The sequence below is a fragment of the Talpa occidentalis genome, unplaced genomic scaffold, assembly GCF_014898055.3.
Source record: "Talpa occidentalis isolate TD23 unplaced genomic scaffold, MPIMG_talOcc4v2.1 talOcc4.10, whole genome shotgun sequence".
Classification (NCBI taxonomy): Eukaryota; Metazoa; Chordata; class Mammalia; order Eulipotyphla; family Talpidae; genus Talpa; species Talpa occidentalis.
The window spans coordinates 7,145,012-7,164,295 of NW_023600993.1; the positions used below are offsets into that span (position 1 = coordinate 7,145,012).

The 19,284-nt window shown below is 37.8% G+C and overlaps 1 protein-coding gene across 11 annotated transcripts in view; it reads right to left on the reverse strand.

The window, feature by feature from the left end:
- The window catches only part of TMCC1 (transmembrane and coiled-coil domain family 1), a 131,624-nt gene that overhangs the window by 100,755 nt on the left and 11,585 nt on the right, over positions 1–19,284 (reverse strand). For 6 of the 11 annotated variants that reach the window (XM_054699139.1, XM_054699170.1, XM_054699138.1 and 3 more), the window contains 3 exons: positions 17,680–17,932; positions 4,558–4,613; positions 640–1,339 (listed from right to left, as the gene is read on the reverse strand). In XM_054699139.1, the coding sequence (XP_054555114.1) occupies positions 640–1,212 (573 nt within the window). In that variant the 5' untranslated portion in view covers positions 1,213–1,339; positions 4,558–4,613; positions 17,680–17,932. Of the gene's footprint in view, positions 1–639; positions 1,340–4,557; positions 4,614–17,679; positions 17,933–19,284 lie in introns of those variants that run through there. The other 5 variants (XM_054699173.1, XM_054699164.1, XM_054699142.1 and 2 more) reach the window with 2 other exon arrangements.

Sequence of the window (19,284 nt, forward strand, 5' to 3'; positions counted from 1 at the left end):
TTGTCACTACCTGCTCTGCAACATTTACCCGGGTTTTCAGACCCTAATAGAACTATTTTTTTCTGTGTTCCTCAACTTACAATAACTGAGAGACAACATATGAGTTATAAGGAGTTTCCCCTAAATCTGATATGCCTAGTTCTCCCATCAAGGAAAACCAAAGAAAACTTGTTTATTAAGAGTAAACTACATATGCTGTATTATGAAAACCAAAAAATGTACAGTGAATAGTGATGTGATACATGTGTATGAAAATTATAAGTAACTTAGTATATTTCCATGCTAAGCACAAACAAACCCAGATTCTGGAACTTTTGCCAATACTATGTGCAAAACTAAAACAACAGACTCTTTGTCCTCTACCACAAAACTTAGCCTTTCAATATATAAAGAGCACATGAAATACAGTGATGGTTTCAGCAAAAGGGCAAAATAAACAAAATACACCAGTATGTTAAGAAGCAAATCATAATAGAAGTATTTGTTTACTAGCTAGAATTATTATTCATCACATTTAAGAGAAATTATCTTTTACTGCAACTTTGAGGTACTTGCTGAGATTTATCTTTTTAGTTATCAAAGGAAACTTAGCATACAAAGAACAACAAATAAACAGAAAAGAAAGTCTAACAGACTCACCCGCTCTGCAGCTGCCTCCTCCCCTGGCAGACATGCAGCAGCTGCAGCAGCAGCACAGGCAATTTCCATTAGAGCGGAGCTGGTGGGTGCATCAGTGGTGGATGAAGACCTGGGTCGGCCAGACTGCACAACCGTTGCCATCTCCTGGCCAGATTTCCTGTTGATTTGGGGACTTCCCTTTGGGGCATCTGGTTTGCCCCGCCTACTATGCAAGCTTGTCCCTCTCTTCATCTTGGGCGGCACTCGGATCTGCTGCAGGACACGATTCAAAGCTGTGGGGTGGGTGGGGACACCATCAATCTCAGCACATGTGTTCTGGCTTTCCAGATCCATTTCAGGTTCTGGATCTGCCTGAATTTGTTGCACATCGTGTGGAGACACTGAAGACCTTCTGCGCTGGTGCTGGAAGAGATGCTTCAAGCCTTGGCCAATGACATTAATGTTCTCCAGAGCATTGTGGGTCATTTTAGACAACTTTTGTTCTGATTCTGTCTGCTTTTTGGCCTCTGCATCTTGGGATTTGCCTCCAGGATCAGGGTCCTCATATAACTGTTCACTGCCCGAAGGCTCCATCAGTAGACTTAATATGCTTATTTGCAAACTCAAAAAATTTTAAACAAACCAAGACTGTCAAATTAGGTAGGCATTTGCTTCACCAGTAACTACACATGCAGCTGTGAGACGGAGGCTTCATGCCTATCTAATGTTTAAAAAGAAAAAAAAAACTTTATATTATAAATCCATGCAGTAACTCCCATGTTAAAACAAAGAAAAGCATGCCATTAGCCAAACAAGTAAGCATTATTATTTAGTAATCTTTAATCAGAAGATTAAAAGATAGTTTCCTAAATAGCAGGTAATGAGGATAAAAAGTTCACAAGTACATAGGAAATGAAAACAGCAATGTTTAAAAAATAATCCCTGCAGGTTTCATATATGAAGAATTGAATACTGGAGAAGTTGTCTTGGAAGGGACACCATAATAGACAGTTGACAGAATAGTCATTACTTGGATAACCAAGAGAGAAAAAGACTATTCAACAATATTTATGCACAGTCTGAGATAATTTAATTCCTCTCACTCATAATAATAGTTACTTATCTGTGTGCTGAAAATCAGTAAATTCAAAGAATAATAGTGAGAAGTGGCTATCCCAACATCTTCTTTTTAAAGAAAAAGAGAATTTCTTGTTATCATTCAGACTCATTAAGGTACCTAAAGATAATAGATTTGCTCATTAGAGAAGAAAATGGAAATTAAAATATTTAAGTGGAATTCTCTGTTGAAGCACAAATGAACTTCTGGTACCATGAGTGAATGATCTAGACAGATCTGTCTTCAGAAAGACTAGATCTTTGTTCAGTATCAGTTATCAAGAAAAGAGATTCAAATAAATTCCTTTCTCTGAATAGTGTCATCCTTGACAGAAGCTTCCCATATATCCACATAAATTCAAAAGCAAAGAACATAGTAACTGGGTCTTATGGAACAGCAGAGAAAAAGAAAGTTCATATGGCAACCACAAACCCAGTACTAAATGCAGGAAATTAAAAGGAAGCTGAAAGGAGGCACAAGGTCAGTACAATTGCCATGTTTATGGAAATCACATGCAAAAAAAGGGAGATGGTAGAGATGAGTTTTTTTGGAACATAAAGTTTATTTTTATATTGAGTTTTTGCAAATATAGAAAACAACTGAATTATGCACAAAAGCTGCCAGAGATAGCAAAATATTGTGTAGGAAGTTATTTCCATATTTTCTCCTAAACTTTTTGTTCAAAGGACATTAAAACTCCCTGTACACCAAGTATAGTACTTTCAACAGTCTAAGTCACTACCCAAGAAAGCTCCATAAAGGTCAGTTCTGTAAAATAATGCAAACTCATTGCCACCAAGTAGCAATCTAGAAGACATAAATTAGCTGAATATGAGTCCACTGTGAATCCAAGACTACTGGAGTTCAGAGGGACAGAAATGCAAATCCACTAGAGTTTTCTTCCTGTTAACTACTCTCAGAAGACTTTTTCTTCCCATTTGTGTGGACAGTCACTGTGATTCCGCTGTCCATATTCTTTCATGCTTATTTCCCCATCTCCTGACTTCTTCATGACTCGGGCATAAACTGGTAACAAATATCTCTCATCAATACCTCCCAACTTTCTAAGTACCTCAAAACTCTTTGTTCCTAAGCCAGGCAAATTAATAGCAGTCATGAGAATGGGAAAATTTATTGCCTTTCACTCAAATTCTTTGTGACCACATTGAAATCTCTCCACATCACTGGGGCCTCTTGTCCTTTTCCTGAGTCTGCATTCCTTTTTCCCTTTTCCCTTTGGGAGACCCAAGAAAGAAAACATTAATTCTTATTAGTGATTTGTCGTGGCCTCTATCAAAATTTTCTGGGGCCCCTTTTGGGCAAAAATGCTGCCAACAGTATATGTATTTAATTATCTTCACCCTTCCTCATTTGTTTGTAACGCAGACTAGTAGTTCTTGAGTGATTTCCACTCTGAAAACCATAGAGCTCCTCAGAGAAAAAAGGCTATGTAACGAAGATAATCCGGTAATAGTGTACATCAACTAATCTCTTCTTGCACTGGGCTATTTAAACCCTGAGAAGACGAGAGGATGTGAAAGCAGCAGGCTGATAATGAGGGATTTGCTTTTTTTCCTTATTTGTACAGCATTGGCTACTAATACAACTGAGTCTGTTTGTGTTTTGGAAGTAAAATATTTAAATAAGCTTCTCCCATAAAAAATACCGTAAGTAAAAGGATGATATCAAGGTTAGTTGGAAAATCAAATGACCCACCTGTCTCATATATAAAGGTATTAAGAGTTTATTACTCAGCAAATCTGTTGCGGTGATATTAAAAAATCAAGTGACCATTTACTCCTTACTTTTAAAAAATAGAGAATATAGTATATTTCAAATGTCACTAGCTTCACTGAGATTTTACTAGCATTTGTACATCATTTATTTTTCAAATAATTTGAAATGATTATTGATTACAAAGAAATGTCAGCATTCCTAGCAAAACAGAAATAGGGTGTCAATTTCCAAGCTAAAGATTGATTAGGTTATCTATACAATTGCAAAGATGACATAATAGTAAATAATGAATTCTGGGATTTCTAGAGACAAGACTTACCTTAATCATACCAACTAGCATAGATTCACCTAACATGGAGCCTAAAGAAACTTAAATTGAGTTTTAAACATCATGTTGTAAGGTAAGAATTTTGAAAAAAACAGAAACAAAAAACAAAAAACCAACCTACTGTAATTCTATGAAATGTAACCTGATATTTGTAAACTATACTTGTAGTTATTATGTGCATTAATACTGCAATATCAACACAAGAAATAAGGTCAAAATTTTGAGACACTAAAATTTTCAGTAAACTAACACAAAATCCTTAACATCACATTTCAATATATGTCAAACATCAAGAAAGGTCAAGTTCTGTGCCAAAAATACCAAACAAGGTAATCTTCTCATAAGTAGCTCCATAAAATTGCTGACAATACAAATGTGAGCATTAATGGAATTCAACATTGTCTAAGATTTTTAGGACTCCCCTATATTCTTTTATCAGATAGAATTCAAATCAATAGTAACTGCTATTCAGTTTATAAAATTCTCCACATATATAAAATAACTGAAAACCCTGGTATAATACAAACAAGTTCAACTGTAAAGTTGTGTGCTAAGATGGGAATGTTGGCTTCTCTTATAATAACTGGGCTTCTCCAAAAAGTAATGTCTTACAAATATACCAAAGGCAGTAGGAAAAGAAACTGTCTTTTTTCCCTTACCAAATTAGGGGTGGGAGGGGAGGAGGGGGTTGAGTGATAAGGTGACTGCTGCTTTTTGGTTTCACTATGAAACAATTTTAATGACTATGAATACTTGCCTTTATCACTCTTCCTCAAGCACTTCGATAATGTACAGGAATTCTTTCAGGAAAAGCTGAAAAGAAAGCATTAAGAATTACAAAGTAAGAAACTATGACAAGGGAAACATTATGTATAAACACCACACACACACACACACACACACACACACTTAACAGCATCAATCTCCTACTGGTTGGAGTAAAATATTCTAGGGATTTTCAGTATTGGCTACTTTTTCAAATATATAACTGAAAAATTAGAAAGAAGTTATTTTGGGGGAAAAGACTTACTGGACAGTACTTAAAGAAGAAAGTGGCATGTGTAGGCCTCCCTGGTGGTGCAAGGAGTTAAGCACCGCACCATGAAGCAATCCGCAGCCTCTGCAGCACGAGTTCAATCCCCGGCCGGCCGGAGAGCAACCCACATGGCGAAGCAGACCTCTCCTGTCTCGCCCGCTGCTCCCCTCACCAGGGTACTTTGGTCAATCTGCCTGTTCTGTTCCCCACTCTGTCTCTGGTGAATCCTCTCACCCCCGCACCTCTGGCCTGTACCCCAGCTCTTGTATGCATAAATAAATAAATCTTTTAAAAAAAAAAAGTGGCATGTGTAATAAGAATAAAAACTTTAACTGATAATAAATTAGCAATGGGTATTCCACTAATTAAAATCTTAAAATAACATGAAATACAAAACCAGTATATCAAAAGCATTGATACAAATATTTTTTCAAGTAGCTTGTTTCTGTATCTGCAATGCTACATTCAAAATTAACTCTAAAAACAAGATCTACTACATACAATTGAGACTCAAGAAATATCAAGAGGCTTTAATTGAGCTTTCAAGGATGAGACGAGGGATGAATAAACAGGAAGATATGGGTCAAAATTTCCAGGTAGAAAGCGGTAAAGATAGTATATTTGTGCACCAGTGAAGAAAGTAGATAACTACAGTCAAAAAATACACATTCTGAGTCATCTGGAGAACTGGGTGGCTGGCTGGCAGATGTTTGAGGGGACTTTGCATTATGTTACCTTTTTGTACCTTATAAATTTTGTACCTTATGATTGTACTATTTAAAAGATTAACATTTTTTTAAAAGAAAATGCTTATTTTAATCTCTACGATAAGCATTTAAAATACAGTAAGTGTATGGGCCTTCCCCGCAGGGGTTAGTCTCAGCACTGTCAAGCTATCCCCAGCCACTGCAGCATAAGTTCCACCCCCAGTCTGGGAGGTGACCCACAAGGAGCAGTAGACCTCTTCTATCTTGCCTGCTGCCTCCCTCAGCAGTGTATTTCAGTGGATCTGACTGTTCTGCACCCCACTGTCTTAGGTGAATCCTTTCACCCCCAATACCTCTAACCAATACCCCTGTTCTTGTATGCATAAATAAAAATAAACCTTAAAAACTGACCATATATCTATTTTTTTCATAACTCCATGTCAAAATCTAACTCCACAAAGTAACATATGGATGAGAATTTATTCATAATATATTTTTAAGTGTAATGAGGTGGGGAATTAGTTATAAAAATGTAATACACCATTATTCAGATACATGAATATATGTGTATAGTACAGACTGTGTTTGTCCCAGTCTACGGTGTATAAATATGCATCAAAATAATCTCAGTGGTAAAACAAGACTTAAAATATAATTAGGATAACCCAACAAACTGAATAAACATTTCTCTACTGACCATGCAAATGGCCAACAAACATGGGAAAAGATGTTCAATGTCATTAGGCATCAAAATCAAAATGCAAATCAAAACCACAATGAAGTAGCACTTTGCACACGCAAGGATGGCTAAAATTAAGACAGATAATATAACAAGTGTTGAAAAGAATTTGGAGAAACTAGAACCCTCACATACTTCTGGTAGAAATGTAAAATGACCCAGGTAGGCAGTTCTTCAAAAATGCTAAACAGGATACTGCAATTCCATTCTAGGTATGTACATGTAATCCATACAAAAAATTTTAAACAAATCTTCATAGCAACACTGTTCTTAGTAGCTAAAAAGTGAAATCAAAATGTCCATCAACTGACAAATTAACAAACTGTGACATATCAATACAAAGGATTATTACTTAGCATTGAAAAAGGAATTAATATATGCTATAAGAATGGAAAAATATTGAAGACATGCTAAGTGAGAGAACTAGTCACAAAGACCACATATGTAAAAGTCCGTTTATATGAAATGTCCCTATAGGTAAATCCATAGAGATTTGTGGTTACGTAAGCCTAGGGCAGTTAGAGGAGGGGCGATGAGGAATGACTGCTAAATAGATAGTTTCTTTTGGGGTGATGACTATATTCTGGGATTACATTGTAGTGATGGTTGTACATTTCTACGAATATACTAAAAACCACTGAAATGCATACTTGAAATAGGTGCATTTTAAGGTATGTGAAATATATCTCAATACAGCTATAAAACAAGATGTTAGTAACAGGGCAAGTGGGTGCATGGAACATAGGAACTCTGGGCTATCTTTGTTTTCACTTCTCTGTAAATATAAAAATATTATATAAATTAGTAAATAAGATCACTTATATTAGCTTAAGTATGAGGAAAACTAAATTAGCACCATAGACCTTTAGAAAAATTCACACACACAGTGTCAGCCAAAAAAAGTGTTGAATAAATTCATAGTGTTGAATTTATTCATTATGTTTATTAATGAGGTTAAGCCTTGTTCAAAAGGTTATGTATGCAACAGCACAGGTAGAAGGAAGAATAGAATTCACAGACCCGGAACAGCACATTATTCATGTGGTCAAACAATTTTTCTTTTCTTACTTACAATCTTTCAAATAAATTTACTGTAAAATAGGCCAAGAACTGTCAGGGAAAAGCAAGTGCGCGCGCACGCGCGCGCACACACACACACACACTCTGCTGGTAAACAACACAATCATTTTATCAATATAAAGCTATTCCCTCTGCAACCTAGATTAGTATTTTATTGTAAAAGTACTTTAACACAATTATGCCTTACATGTTTCTAAAAGGCTAAAAACCTTCCAGCTCATACTTTATTATTACAGTCAACGTTCAAATTAAGAGTGAAACAAAAAAGATGTCAACATTTGTTTTTATGAGATTCTTGTATCGATGCTAAAGCAAAGTGTTCAAAAAAGAGGGTAGTGACTGGAAAGAAGCATAAGGGATCTTTCTAGAGAGAAGAAAATTTTCCACATCTTGATCTGTTGAGTGGTTATAACTTGACACACATACACACACACACACACACACACACACACACACACACACACACTGCTGCATACATATGTAAAAATACATTGAGTTATATACACATCTTATTTGTGTGTTTACTAGAAATTATACCTCTATTTTAAAGAATGAAAAATTTTTAAGTATTCTGAAGAATTACCTCATCATTCATATGAGCTAAGATTCTATCCTCTTTTAGTAAAAAGAATCAAGTACTAACAAGTAAACAATTTGCTTTAGTATCTCAAAATGAAGAAGAAAAACAGGTCTCCCAACTCTGTTCTCTCATCATCTAACCTTGTGCCTCACAGACAGTGAGACTGAATGTGGAGATTCTTCTACATAGTGAGACAATACAGAATAAGGAAAGCGGGCAGAACCCATCCCAGTCAGCAAGTCACCCCCAATCAGGCTAGAAAATGGAGTGGAATCAACATCCTTTCTATCCCCATGCCCCCCAAATGCCAAATTCTTGTTCTCAAAAGAAAAAATTATCTTTTATGTAGAACGCCCTTGAAGTAATGGGAATGCAGAAGTTCTCAGGTTTACACTCCCTCTAAAAACTATCAAAGCACTACGTCTTGCTTCCAAGTGGCTCTTCTAAAGGAGATCTAAGGCTCTAGACTCCCTCACCTTAACTTGTGGCTATTCACATGTCTAACGTGAGTGAGAAGTGTATAGATTAAACCCAGCGAACTGAAATAAAGCTCTTATTCCACAGCTACAAAATTTTAGAAATGGACCAGTACTGAGCAGTCAATGTTTATTCACTTGATGAATAAAAATACTAAAACCTAAAATTACAGGACTTGCTTAAGATTGTACTTGCTTATGATTGTACTATTAACCCCCTCACAGACTTCTATTTACCACAGCACACCTCTACACTTCAAAGTGATAATTACACTCTAGAGGCAAATATGGCTCAAATTACCCAAATTCTCACACCCATATGTACCACAATATTTTAATTTATAATCAGAATTATAACTGTCACCAGGTTAGTCAGAGCTTTCTTTTCTTAGAAACAAAATCCTGTTGGTAAACAATCAATACCAAAAGATTATCTGAGAAAGCAAACAGAGGCGAATGCTTTTGAAGAATTGGCAAAGGCAATTGTTATTTTAGAATATTTGGTAGAACAAAGCAAATTCTCTAGGTAAAAGAAGAGAGTAAAATCAAATGAGAAATTTGACAATCACAATACTACACCTCTTTATTGTACTTACATTCATTGCCAAAATGACATTTTTTAAGATTTATTTATTTATGCATATAAGAACCAAGGTACAGGCCAGAGGTGTGTGGGGGTGGGTGAGAGGATTCACCAGAGACAGAGTGGGGAACAGAACAGGAAGACTGATGGAAATACACTGCTGAGGGGAGCAGCGGGCGAGCCAGGAGAAGAGATCAGCTGCATCATGTGGGTAGCTTCCTGGCAGGGGATGGAACTTATGCTAAAGTGCCTGTGGATAGCTTCATAGGTTGCATCTTAACCCCTTGCACCACCAGGGAAGCCCAAAATGACATACTTTTTAAACACTTTTGAAAATTTTGAATGAGTTGGTCAACTTGCCAAACCTACCTTAACAATTTTTTAAAAACTGATTGATTAGTATTCCTCTGAACCCAAACTATACTGTCTATAGCACCATTTAAGGACATATTTGATTTGGAAAAATGACCATTCTATGAAGCTTCCTTCTTTGGGCAGGTACTAAGAAACCTACTTGTTGATAAATGCCTAGTCCTACCCAGTATGAGCAGAAAAGCTAAGGTAGGGCCTCCCCTGGTGGTGCAGCAGTTGAGCGCTGGGTTGCGAGGCTGCCCGCAGCCTCTGCAGCGCCAGTTCAATCCCCAGCCACGGCGAGGGTCCCACCAAAAAAAAAAAAAAAAAAAAAAAAAAGAAAAGCTAAGGTAACTCTATAGAAGAAAGAAAGAACATATGTCTGACAAATAACTGAAGCCACACGGTGTAGGTTATTTCACCACACTCTTCCCATCTGGTGACTACGCCTGTTTTCAAGAAACTGACTTCACAGCCATATTGAAACTAAATTTTTTTAAAGATTAAGACTGAGGATGAACTAAGTCACTGAATTATTGCTAGAAGGTATTCTAATAATTTCATCTTTTTAAAGGATTTATCTATTTATGTATACAAGAACTGGGGTACAGGCCAGAGGTGCGGGGGTGTCTACCAGAGATAGAATGGGAACAGGTGGACTGACTGAAATACACTGCTAAAGGGAGCAGCAGGCGAGACAGGAGAGGCCTACTGCGCCATGTGGGTTGCTCCCTGGCTGGCCAGGGAAAGCGAGCTCGTGCTGCAGTGACTGGCGATAGCTTGATAGCACTGTATTTAACGCCTGCGCCATCAGGAAGGCCCCTAGTCTAATAATTTTAAATGAGAAGTGACACTCTATGTCACACAGGTAATTGGCAGCAAAGATTAGAACTGAGGTTTCTAACTCCTAGAAGAGCAACAGATACTTATTTAGTACCTAATATGTGCTGAGAATTGCTAGGCACTGTTAGAACAGTGCCCATTCTTGAATACCAAGCTACTTCCTCCTAGTCTTAAGAACATGAAAACATTAATTTAAGTCGTATAGTCTCACGGTATGTCTGTATTAGGGCAAAACAATGTCTACATTTCTAACAAACATGTTAAAATAAGCAGGAAAAAAAATTTAAAATAGGAAAGAATTTGGAATTCCCAATAATTTACCCTTCCTGATTTAGCTATGAAAATTGACATGCTTAAAAAAAAATTAACACCACGAAGTCATCTCTACCCAAATTTCATGACCCAATAAATTAAGAAAAATGAGTCTTACTCCTGTCTGAAAAATGATCTGTTTTGGTCACACTGCGCTGAAGAATCAGCTCTGCCACAGAATTAGAATACAGCCATCTGAGGACAAAAGCTAGGCAGAAAAAGAAATGATACTGGAATTTGATAGAGATCCCTCAGGACTATGGCATTTAGCTTTTTCAAGGGCACCTTTCATTTAAGGAACTCAAAGCAAATGTTATTTACAAATAACAATGTTATTTTTAAAAAAAAATGCCCCCAATAAACGTATCAATGGCCTACAGGGAATTTAATACTAATGTTCTGAAACTCAGCCTTCTGCTCTAAAGGCAAGATCAAGTTTTACGTAATAGTGTGGTATGATAAGAAATATATATTTGGTCTTTGTTCCCAGTTCCTGGCACAGAGCTCCTAAAACCCTTGGAATCTCCTGAGAGACAGCAGCTCTTCTGCCATTTATAACAAGTCCTTTGAACCACAGCTAAGTTTGTGCTAATGAGGTGATGGGGGGGGGCACCATGGGCAGGTGGCAGGCCCAGATAGTTTTGGGAAGGAAGCTGAGCTGGCGGCCAGAGGACACAACCATTGGAACAGAGGGCTTGGAGCTTTCACTTCTCCCCACCCGCCACCCCACATCTGGAGAAGAGTGAGGCAATACTTCATTATGTCAAGGTCATGGAACCACCCCAAAACCCTAAAATGGCTTAGAGAGCTTCTGAATTGATAAACAAATCAAAGCACTGTGGGAAAGAGGTGCTACAAGGAGGGCATAGACACTCCCCATACATACCTTGCCCTGTGCATCTTGTCCATTTGGTTGTTTCTGAATTATATCCTTTGTAAGTAATTCATGTGTTTTCTTGAGTTCTAAGAGTCATCCTGGCAAATTTACAAACCTGAACAGGGGTTGTGGAAACCCCTGACATTTGTACTGAGACTGGACAAAAGTACAGGAAGCAGAGGACTTGTAACCGATGGCTACAGTGGGAGGTGGTGTGTGGAACCGAACCCTTGAAATGATAGGATCTTTAACTCCAGGTAGACAGAGTCAGAACTGAACTGCGGGACAGAGATGGTGTTACAGAATTGGATGAATTTCCCATTGCACACAGCAAGTGGAAGAACTGAGGATATAACTGAGTTTTAACACACGAATCTCTGCCGCCTTCTACACTTTAACAGCCAAAGTAGTATAAAATTATGAACTCATAATCCTTGAGGGCACCATGTCCAAAGCATGTACTTGAAAGACCAGTCCTAAGAGAATCTGTTGAAAAAATAATAACCTAAGTAAAATATAAGGGACTCCATGTATAGATCTAGCATTCTACTTTTCTACTTTATACACTTATTCAAAAACTGCCTTTTTAGCTTTGTATTGTTTTGCTGGCTAACAAACATTTCATTACTTTTCTCCTCAGTTACTAAGACTTCATTACTTTCTCATCATTACCAATATTAGCAATAAGAAGAGAGGCTACCTAAGTTGGAAAATCTTAAAAACTAGTACCCCCCGCAACAATGTGGTCAAAACTCTTGAGAAACACCTTTTATACTATCTCCAGAAGAAATCATTTGATCTATACTTGAATATCTCTAATGTTAAACACCTCATAATTCTATTCCACTAAGTGAAAGATTTTTCCCAATGAGCTGAAATTCACCTTCAATGTAGCTTCTACCTACTACCTGTCTTCTGAAATAATTCAGATGATGAGTCTCCTCCCTCATGCTCATAACAACTCTTCAAATATATTTAGTTAACTTTCCAAGTATCATCTTCTGTAGCAAAAACAGTTCTTCATTAGCTATGGGTAGATGGAGCTCTCAGTATTGGTAACATTCATTTGGACAATTTAGATTATCACTGAGCCACTAAAGTATAAAATCCATTTAAATGGAACAACACTCCAGATACAATCTGACAGTACTAGAACAGGCACACAGGAAATACAGTGGCTTCAGTTCCAGAACACAATAAAGCAAGCTGCAAGAATTTTTGGTATATAAATTATATTGTACTAACCACAGCTTATTACATGTGTAATAGCATTATGTCGAGAAAAAATGTAGATACCCTAATTAAATGCAACACAGAGACATGAAGTGAGCATGCGCTCTTTGAAAAAGAATACTGATAGACTTGCTTGATTGAGGTTTGCCACTAACCTTCAATTTATTAAAAAAAAAAGGTATCTGCAAACGGAAATAAAATGAAGTTTGTATTCTCTTAATCCAGTATCATATGTTCATAAATGTTCACTTCTTCTTTCAGTTAAAACATACAGTTACCTTAGATTATAGTGGCTTTAAAATAAAAAACTATTTTGGGGATCTCCCTGGTGGCTCAAGGGGTTAAGACACAACCTTTTATAAAGCTGTCCACAGCCTCTGCCGCACAGGTTCGATCCCCGATTTGGCCAGGGAGCAACCCACATGGCGAGGCCGCTGCTCCCCTCAGCAGTGTGTATCAGTCAGTCTGCCTGTTCTGTTCCCCACTCTGTCTCTGGTGGGTCCTCTCACCCCCCACAGCTCTGGCCTATACCCAAGCTCTTGTATGCATAAATAAATAAATCTTAAAAAAAAAAACTTTCGTGTCAGATCACTTCTATTACATCTGTATCACACCTATCTTGCCACTTTCATACTTTGTTCAGAATGCCTTAATTTTCTTAGTTGCAATATATTAGATAACCCTCCTAGGTTTAGCATCATTTATAAAATTTTTGGTAAGCATGAATATTATATTATTAGATCCCTACAACTTGGCAAAAGCAGAACGTACTATCCCATATGATCACATGGTCCTTTATAAAAAATCAAAGATGAACAAACTGGGAAAAGATATTTGTAACATATATTAATAGGCTGATTTCATTATATAAGTAGCACTTGCAAATTCATGGGGAAAAAACAATTGGTGGGTCAACTGGAAAAAGAACCAAAGCCCAACTTGAGCAGCCAGTACAGAGGAAATGAAAAACAAATGATCTTTATATTGATAGAAATGATCGTCAAGAAAAAATTAAAAGCTCACTCATAAAAGCAGGGTAAATTAAATCTATAATCTGATACCATTTTTACCTATCAAAATGGCAACGATCAAATGTTTGATAATATCTAATTTGTAAGGAACATGGGGAAACAGTACTCTCACAGATTGCTGATCTCTGAGATCAGCATCCATGGATTCCATTCCAGCATGGAATGGAAATTAATTCCAACTCTTCAGAGCACAACTTGGAAGTATCTATAAAATATTTAACTATCCCTACCTTTTCACTGGAGCATGATTATTCACTGCAGCAATACTTGTACTAGCAAAAGTGCTAGATCTGCTGTCCACCCAACAACCAGTTCTCCCTTCTTCCTCATTAATCAGAACTCACATTTTGTGGAGGGTGGTAATAATGTACAGCACCAAAAGATGACTCATGATTGGTTGAAGCCAACTAAGGCTATCATATTCTCTTTGCCAGATAATCACTTTCCCAAACATGGAGTGGGGGCAGGGGCAGCAACATGATCCTGAATGAAATGCAAGGAGACCTCAGATCTGGTGCTACTTAAACCATGGTTCACTAATTTACAGCTGCATCTGCATCTCAGGGGAGTTCATTAGAATACAAATTCTCATACTCCACTCTAAACCCACAGATTTCAGCATCTCTGTCAGTAGATTCCAGGAATTTGTATTTTAACAAGCTCCCTAGGTGAGTCTTACACACAAGTTTATGAAGCATGTTTAGGAGACTTTTGGGAATTATTCTCTCATTTAAAACCACAGTGCCTTCCCAATAAAAACAATATTTTGTCTCCATTTCCTCTCTTTGAATGCAGTCATCCTGCAACTGTGAGGCTACATGGCAAAACTGAGAAGCCAACACGCTGATGAACAGAAGAGAGGAGAGGGAAATTCAGGTCTGAATTATTACTGAGCTACTACCACCGAACTAGCCCTTAAGTACCTATTTCCTTGCTTATGTTTACAGAGACAACTTAGTAACTGTTAAGTCACTTTTAGATATTGTTACTGTTAATTACAATTGAATGTATTCAGTTGAATTACAACTGAATTGACCTTAGGCAACTTTCTATGCTTAAGGTCTATCCAGGGGAACCAGTGGAGCTTCAATTCTAGCGGAAATAAAGTAGTAGATTAGAGCCAAGACTTTTCAGTGATCTCAGACCGGTATTGGTTGTCTCCATGCTTATGAGCATATGAGAAACCCAAAGAAAAAAAAAAAACTACCGTAAATAGATAACACTACATAGCTACTTTAAAAAACTTATATGATTTATGGGTACAAAAAGCTAAATGTAGAACTGAATAGTAAGTCTGCATCTGAGTTTTTAAAAGGTGAGAAATATGTACATATACACACATATATGTAATTTATCTCTGGGGGTCTCCCTGGTGGTTCAGGGGTTAAAGTCTCAGTGCTATCAAGCTATCACCAGCCCCTGTGGCAAGAGTTCAATCCTGGGCCAGGAAGCTGACCCATATGGCGCTGCAGACCTCTCCTGTCTCACCTACTGCTCCCCTCAGCAGTGTATTTCAGTAAATCTGCCTGTTCTGCTCCCCACTCTGTCTCTGGCGAATCCTTTCACACCCCACACCTCTGGTTTACATCCCAGTTCTTGTATGCCGAAAAATAAATCTTTAAAAAAATACTAGGTAATTTATATGCACATTGAAGTTTGAAAAGTACTTCTAGGGCCTCCCCGGTGGCGCAGCGGTAGAGCGCTGGGTTGCGAAGCTGCCCGCAGCCTCTGCGGCGCCGGTTCGATTCCCGGCTGCTCCCCGGCCACCGGAGGAGGGTCCCACATGGTGCGCAGACCTCTCCTGCCACCCGCTGCTCCCCTCAGCAGTGTACTTCGGTCCTTCTGCCTGTTCTGCTCCCCGCTCTGGCTCTGGTGAATTCTCTCACCCTCCCGCGCTTCTGACTGTACCCAGTGCATGTATAAACAAAACAAATGAACAAACAAATAAATAATATATAAATAAAACATGCCTCTATAAAAAAAAAAAAAAAAAAAAAAAAGTACTTCTATAAGGCTTGAAAGTTAGGTACTATCCTTGCCATTCCTCAGGCAAACTTCTGTCACAGGACCTTTGCACTTGCCATTTACTATGCCTCGACTGTTCTAACATACTCATACACATAACAACATACTGGTCAATGATGAACCACATATACGACACCAGCCTCTTTATATAGCCCAAGGCTACATACCATCTAGGTTTGTGGAAGAACACTCCATGATGTTAGCAGAACAACAAAATCACCTACCAAGGCATTTCTCAGAAGGCATCCCCATCATTGATACCTGACTGTACAGCTGCAAAGGCTTGCTCTCTCCTCTCTTTCAAACTTTTATTCAGAGGTCACCTGCCTGTGAGGCCAATGCGTAACCACTTAATCCCTCCTCTCATTTTTTTTTTTTAAGATTTATTTATTTAGGCATACAAGAGCTGGGGCACAGGCTAGAGATGCGGGGGGGTGAGAGGATTCACCAGAGACAGAGCAGCAGGCGAGACAGGAGAGGTCTGCTGCGCCATGTGGGTTGTTCCCTGGCCAGCCAGGGATCAAACTCATGCTACAGAGTCCTCGGACTGCTTCAAAGTGCAGTGCTCAACCCCTGGTGCCACCAGGGGAGGCCCCCTCCTCTCAATTTTTAATTCAAAACTATACTAGCACACCTTTGCCTCAAGTAATATTGAATTAAACTATAAAATCAAAAGCCACATATTATGCTGAAGACACTAAGTTTTCCCAAATCACCCAGTGTCTATACAGAAGAGAAACAAACAAACTCAGTTCATCAAAATCACAATCTTAACCCTAAGGAATAAGATCGACCTCCTTCTTATTATTTATAAGTCTAATCCACAGTCCAATAACATTGGGAAAAAATGTACAAAATGATCTGCTGCATCTCAAGAAAGTTTTTATTGAAAATGTAGTCACATTCCTGGAGGAGGACCACAGAGAAATCTTTAGAGATTCAACTCCAATGGCAAGGGAAACAAAAGCAAAAATAAGTAAATGGAACTATGTGAAACTAAGAAGCTTCTGTACAGCAAAAAAACACCCCCAAAAGAAAAAAATTTACTGACAGAAGGTATTTACACATCATATATGTCATAGCCTTAATATCCACATGTATAAAGAACTCATACAACTCAACAACAAAAAAGCAAACAGCCCAATCAAAAAAGATTAGAATAGAAACTCCTCCAAAGAATATACAGATACCATATCTGTACAATTTCTGAACTGGCAGAGGCAAGCTCTCCTGCCCACCTGTGAATATGCAGATGCCTCTCTTTTGCTTTCTCCTTTTCCTAATAAACCTATCCTTTTAAAATGTGGGGGAAAAAAAGAGACTATAAATAAATACCACATTAAAAAATCTAATTCACTTATTATTTGGGAAATGGCAAATTAAAACTACAATGAGATAGCACACTAAACCTATGAGAAGGGCCCCTCCCAAACAGAGGAAACAATGTGCTGGCAAGGGAGTGGCAAAAAAGGAACTCCCATCCACTGTAGATTTGAATGTAAATTGGTGTAGCTCCTATGGCAAATGGTATGGAGATCCTTTAAAAAATCAAAAATGCCAAGTACCATACCAGCGGTTTCTTTTCTATTTGGGATATAAATAACCAAAGCAAACAAACAGATGACAACAAAAACAACTCTTAGACTCTGTGAAAAACACAGTGCTTACCAGAGGAGGGAGGGGAAACAGGTGAGAAGAAGGATAGAGGACACCAACTTGATGCTGGGAAGGGCACTAGAATTTTTGTGATGGGTGAGGTGAGGCTTATGAACACACAGAGGTAAAGATGTATCCCTGCAATTTATACATCTTGGTGAATCAATTTTTTAAAAAGTTCTTACTGAACTATAACAACTGCTAGACAAGAGAGAGAATGGAAGATGATGGAACCAGTGAATGATAAAGAAATGAGTTCTATCAAAGAAACTGTCAATGTTATATTATTATTTTATATAATTTTGAGTGCCTAAGTGATGCAATTTTGCAAGAGAAGGAAAAAGACATACCTCCTCAAAATCCCAGCACAATAGCTTTCATTTCTTTGCATAGATGAAGATGAACAGTTGTAATCCAAAATGTTTCCCAAAAAGTTCTCTTTAAAAGACATAGAAATAGAAGATCCATACCAAAAAAATCCAGTCTGGAGGGATGGATACTGTGTCTTCTAAATCTTGTGAACCAGGAGCAGCTGTTCACCAAGTGTCAGCATCGGAAGACAATGCTGACTGTGGGTGTGTCTTCTCCAGAGAGTAATACCTGCTGGAACAGAGAACAAGAAAAGGAGAAATGCTACTGAATGCAAATGACTGGCTAGCAATTACCAGTTGTTACTCTGCAATTTTTTTCAAGTTGACATTAGTGAACGTTAAAAGATCACATGGAGATAATACAAAAGGCCCAGGTCAGCCAGTCCTGGGGTAATGGATGACAGCAGCAATCAAAGGTTTACTTCAGCAGGTAGCCAGAGAACTAATCAGAGAACTAACAACAAATAACTGGTACTATAAACAAATCTAAAAATCTGTTTCATGTTTTTCATAGCAAGATGACAGATATATAATACAACCAAACACAGATAAATATTAGGTAGTCTGGCAAACAGACCAAGTACTCTGATGCCTTTATAGAACAAATATTACACAAATACTAACGCAGATGTCTACATGAGCAAAACATATAGAATGATCAGGCAAAAAAAATACGTATGTAGGTCTGGAAGAAAAATATGGAAACAAATAGACATCAAAGTAATCTGACACAGAAGTAATCTGACACAGTGGTTTTATGCACCTATGTTAGATATCTTACAGAATTAGGAATCTGGGCCTCCCTGGTGGCCTAGGGGTTAAGTCTCAGCACTGTCACTGCTGCAGCCTGAGTTAGGCCAGGGAGCTAACCCACATATAGCACAGCAGACCTCTCCTGTCTCACAAGCGGCTCCCCTCAGCAGTGGATTTTCAGTAGATCTGCCTGTTCGGTAGATCTGCCTATACTGCTCCCCACTCTGTCTCTGGTGAACCCTCTCAACCCCAGCACCTCTGGCCTACACCCCAGTTCTTATAAATGTTTTTTTAAAAAACCAGGAATCTTTTATATGTTGGCAGCAAATTAAAGAAGCATTATATTGATACCTGTCACATCACTACATTCTTCCAACTACAAATTACAGAATATATAGTAGGCTGAAATAAAACGCACTGAATGGAATTAACCGCAGATAAAACAATGCAGGAGAAAAGATATAATAAGTACAAAGACATAGCAATAGAAATTATCCAAAGAGAAACCCAGAATACAAGACAGAGCATCAGTGAGTTGCAACAACCTCAAGGAACCTAATAATCTATGTGCAATTGGAATTTCTAGAGTGGGAGGAATATGAAGAAATGTTAATGAAAAATTTTCCAATTTTAATGAAAAGCCACAGATCCAAGAAGCTCAACACACACCAAGCACGAGAAATTTAAAAACCCTAAAACTCCACAAAGGAATAATTAAAATCAAATTGCTTCAAACTGGAGAAAAAGTCTTAAAAGCAATCAGAGAAATGAGAAAAGTTATTTTCAAATCATGTATCTGATAAGTAATATCCACATTATAGAAAAAAATGC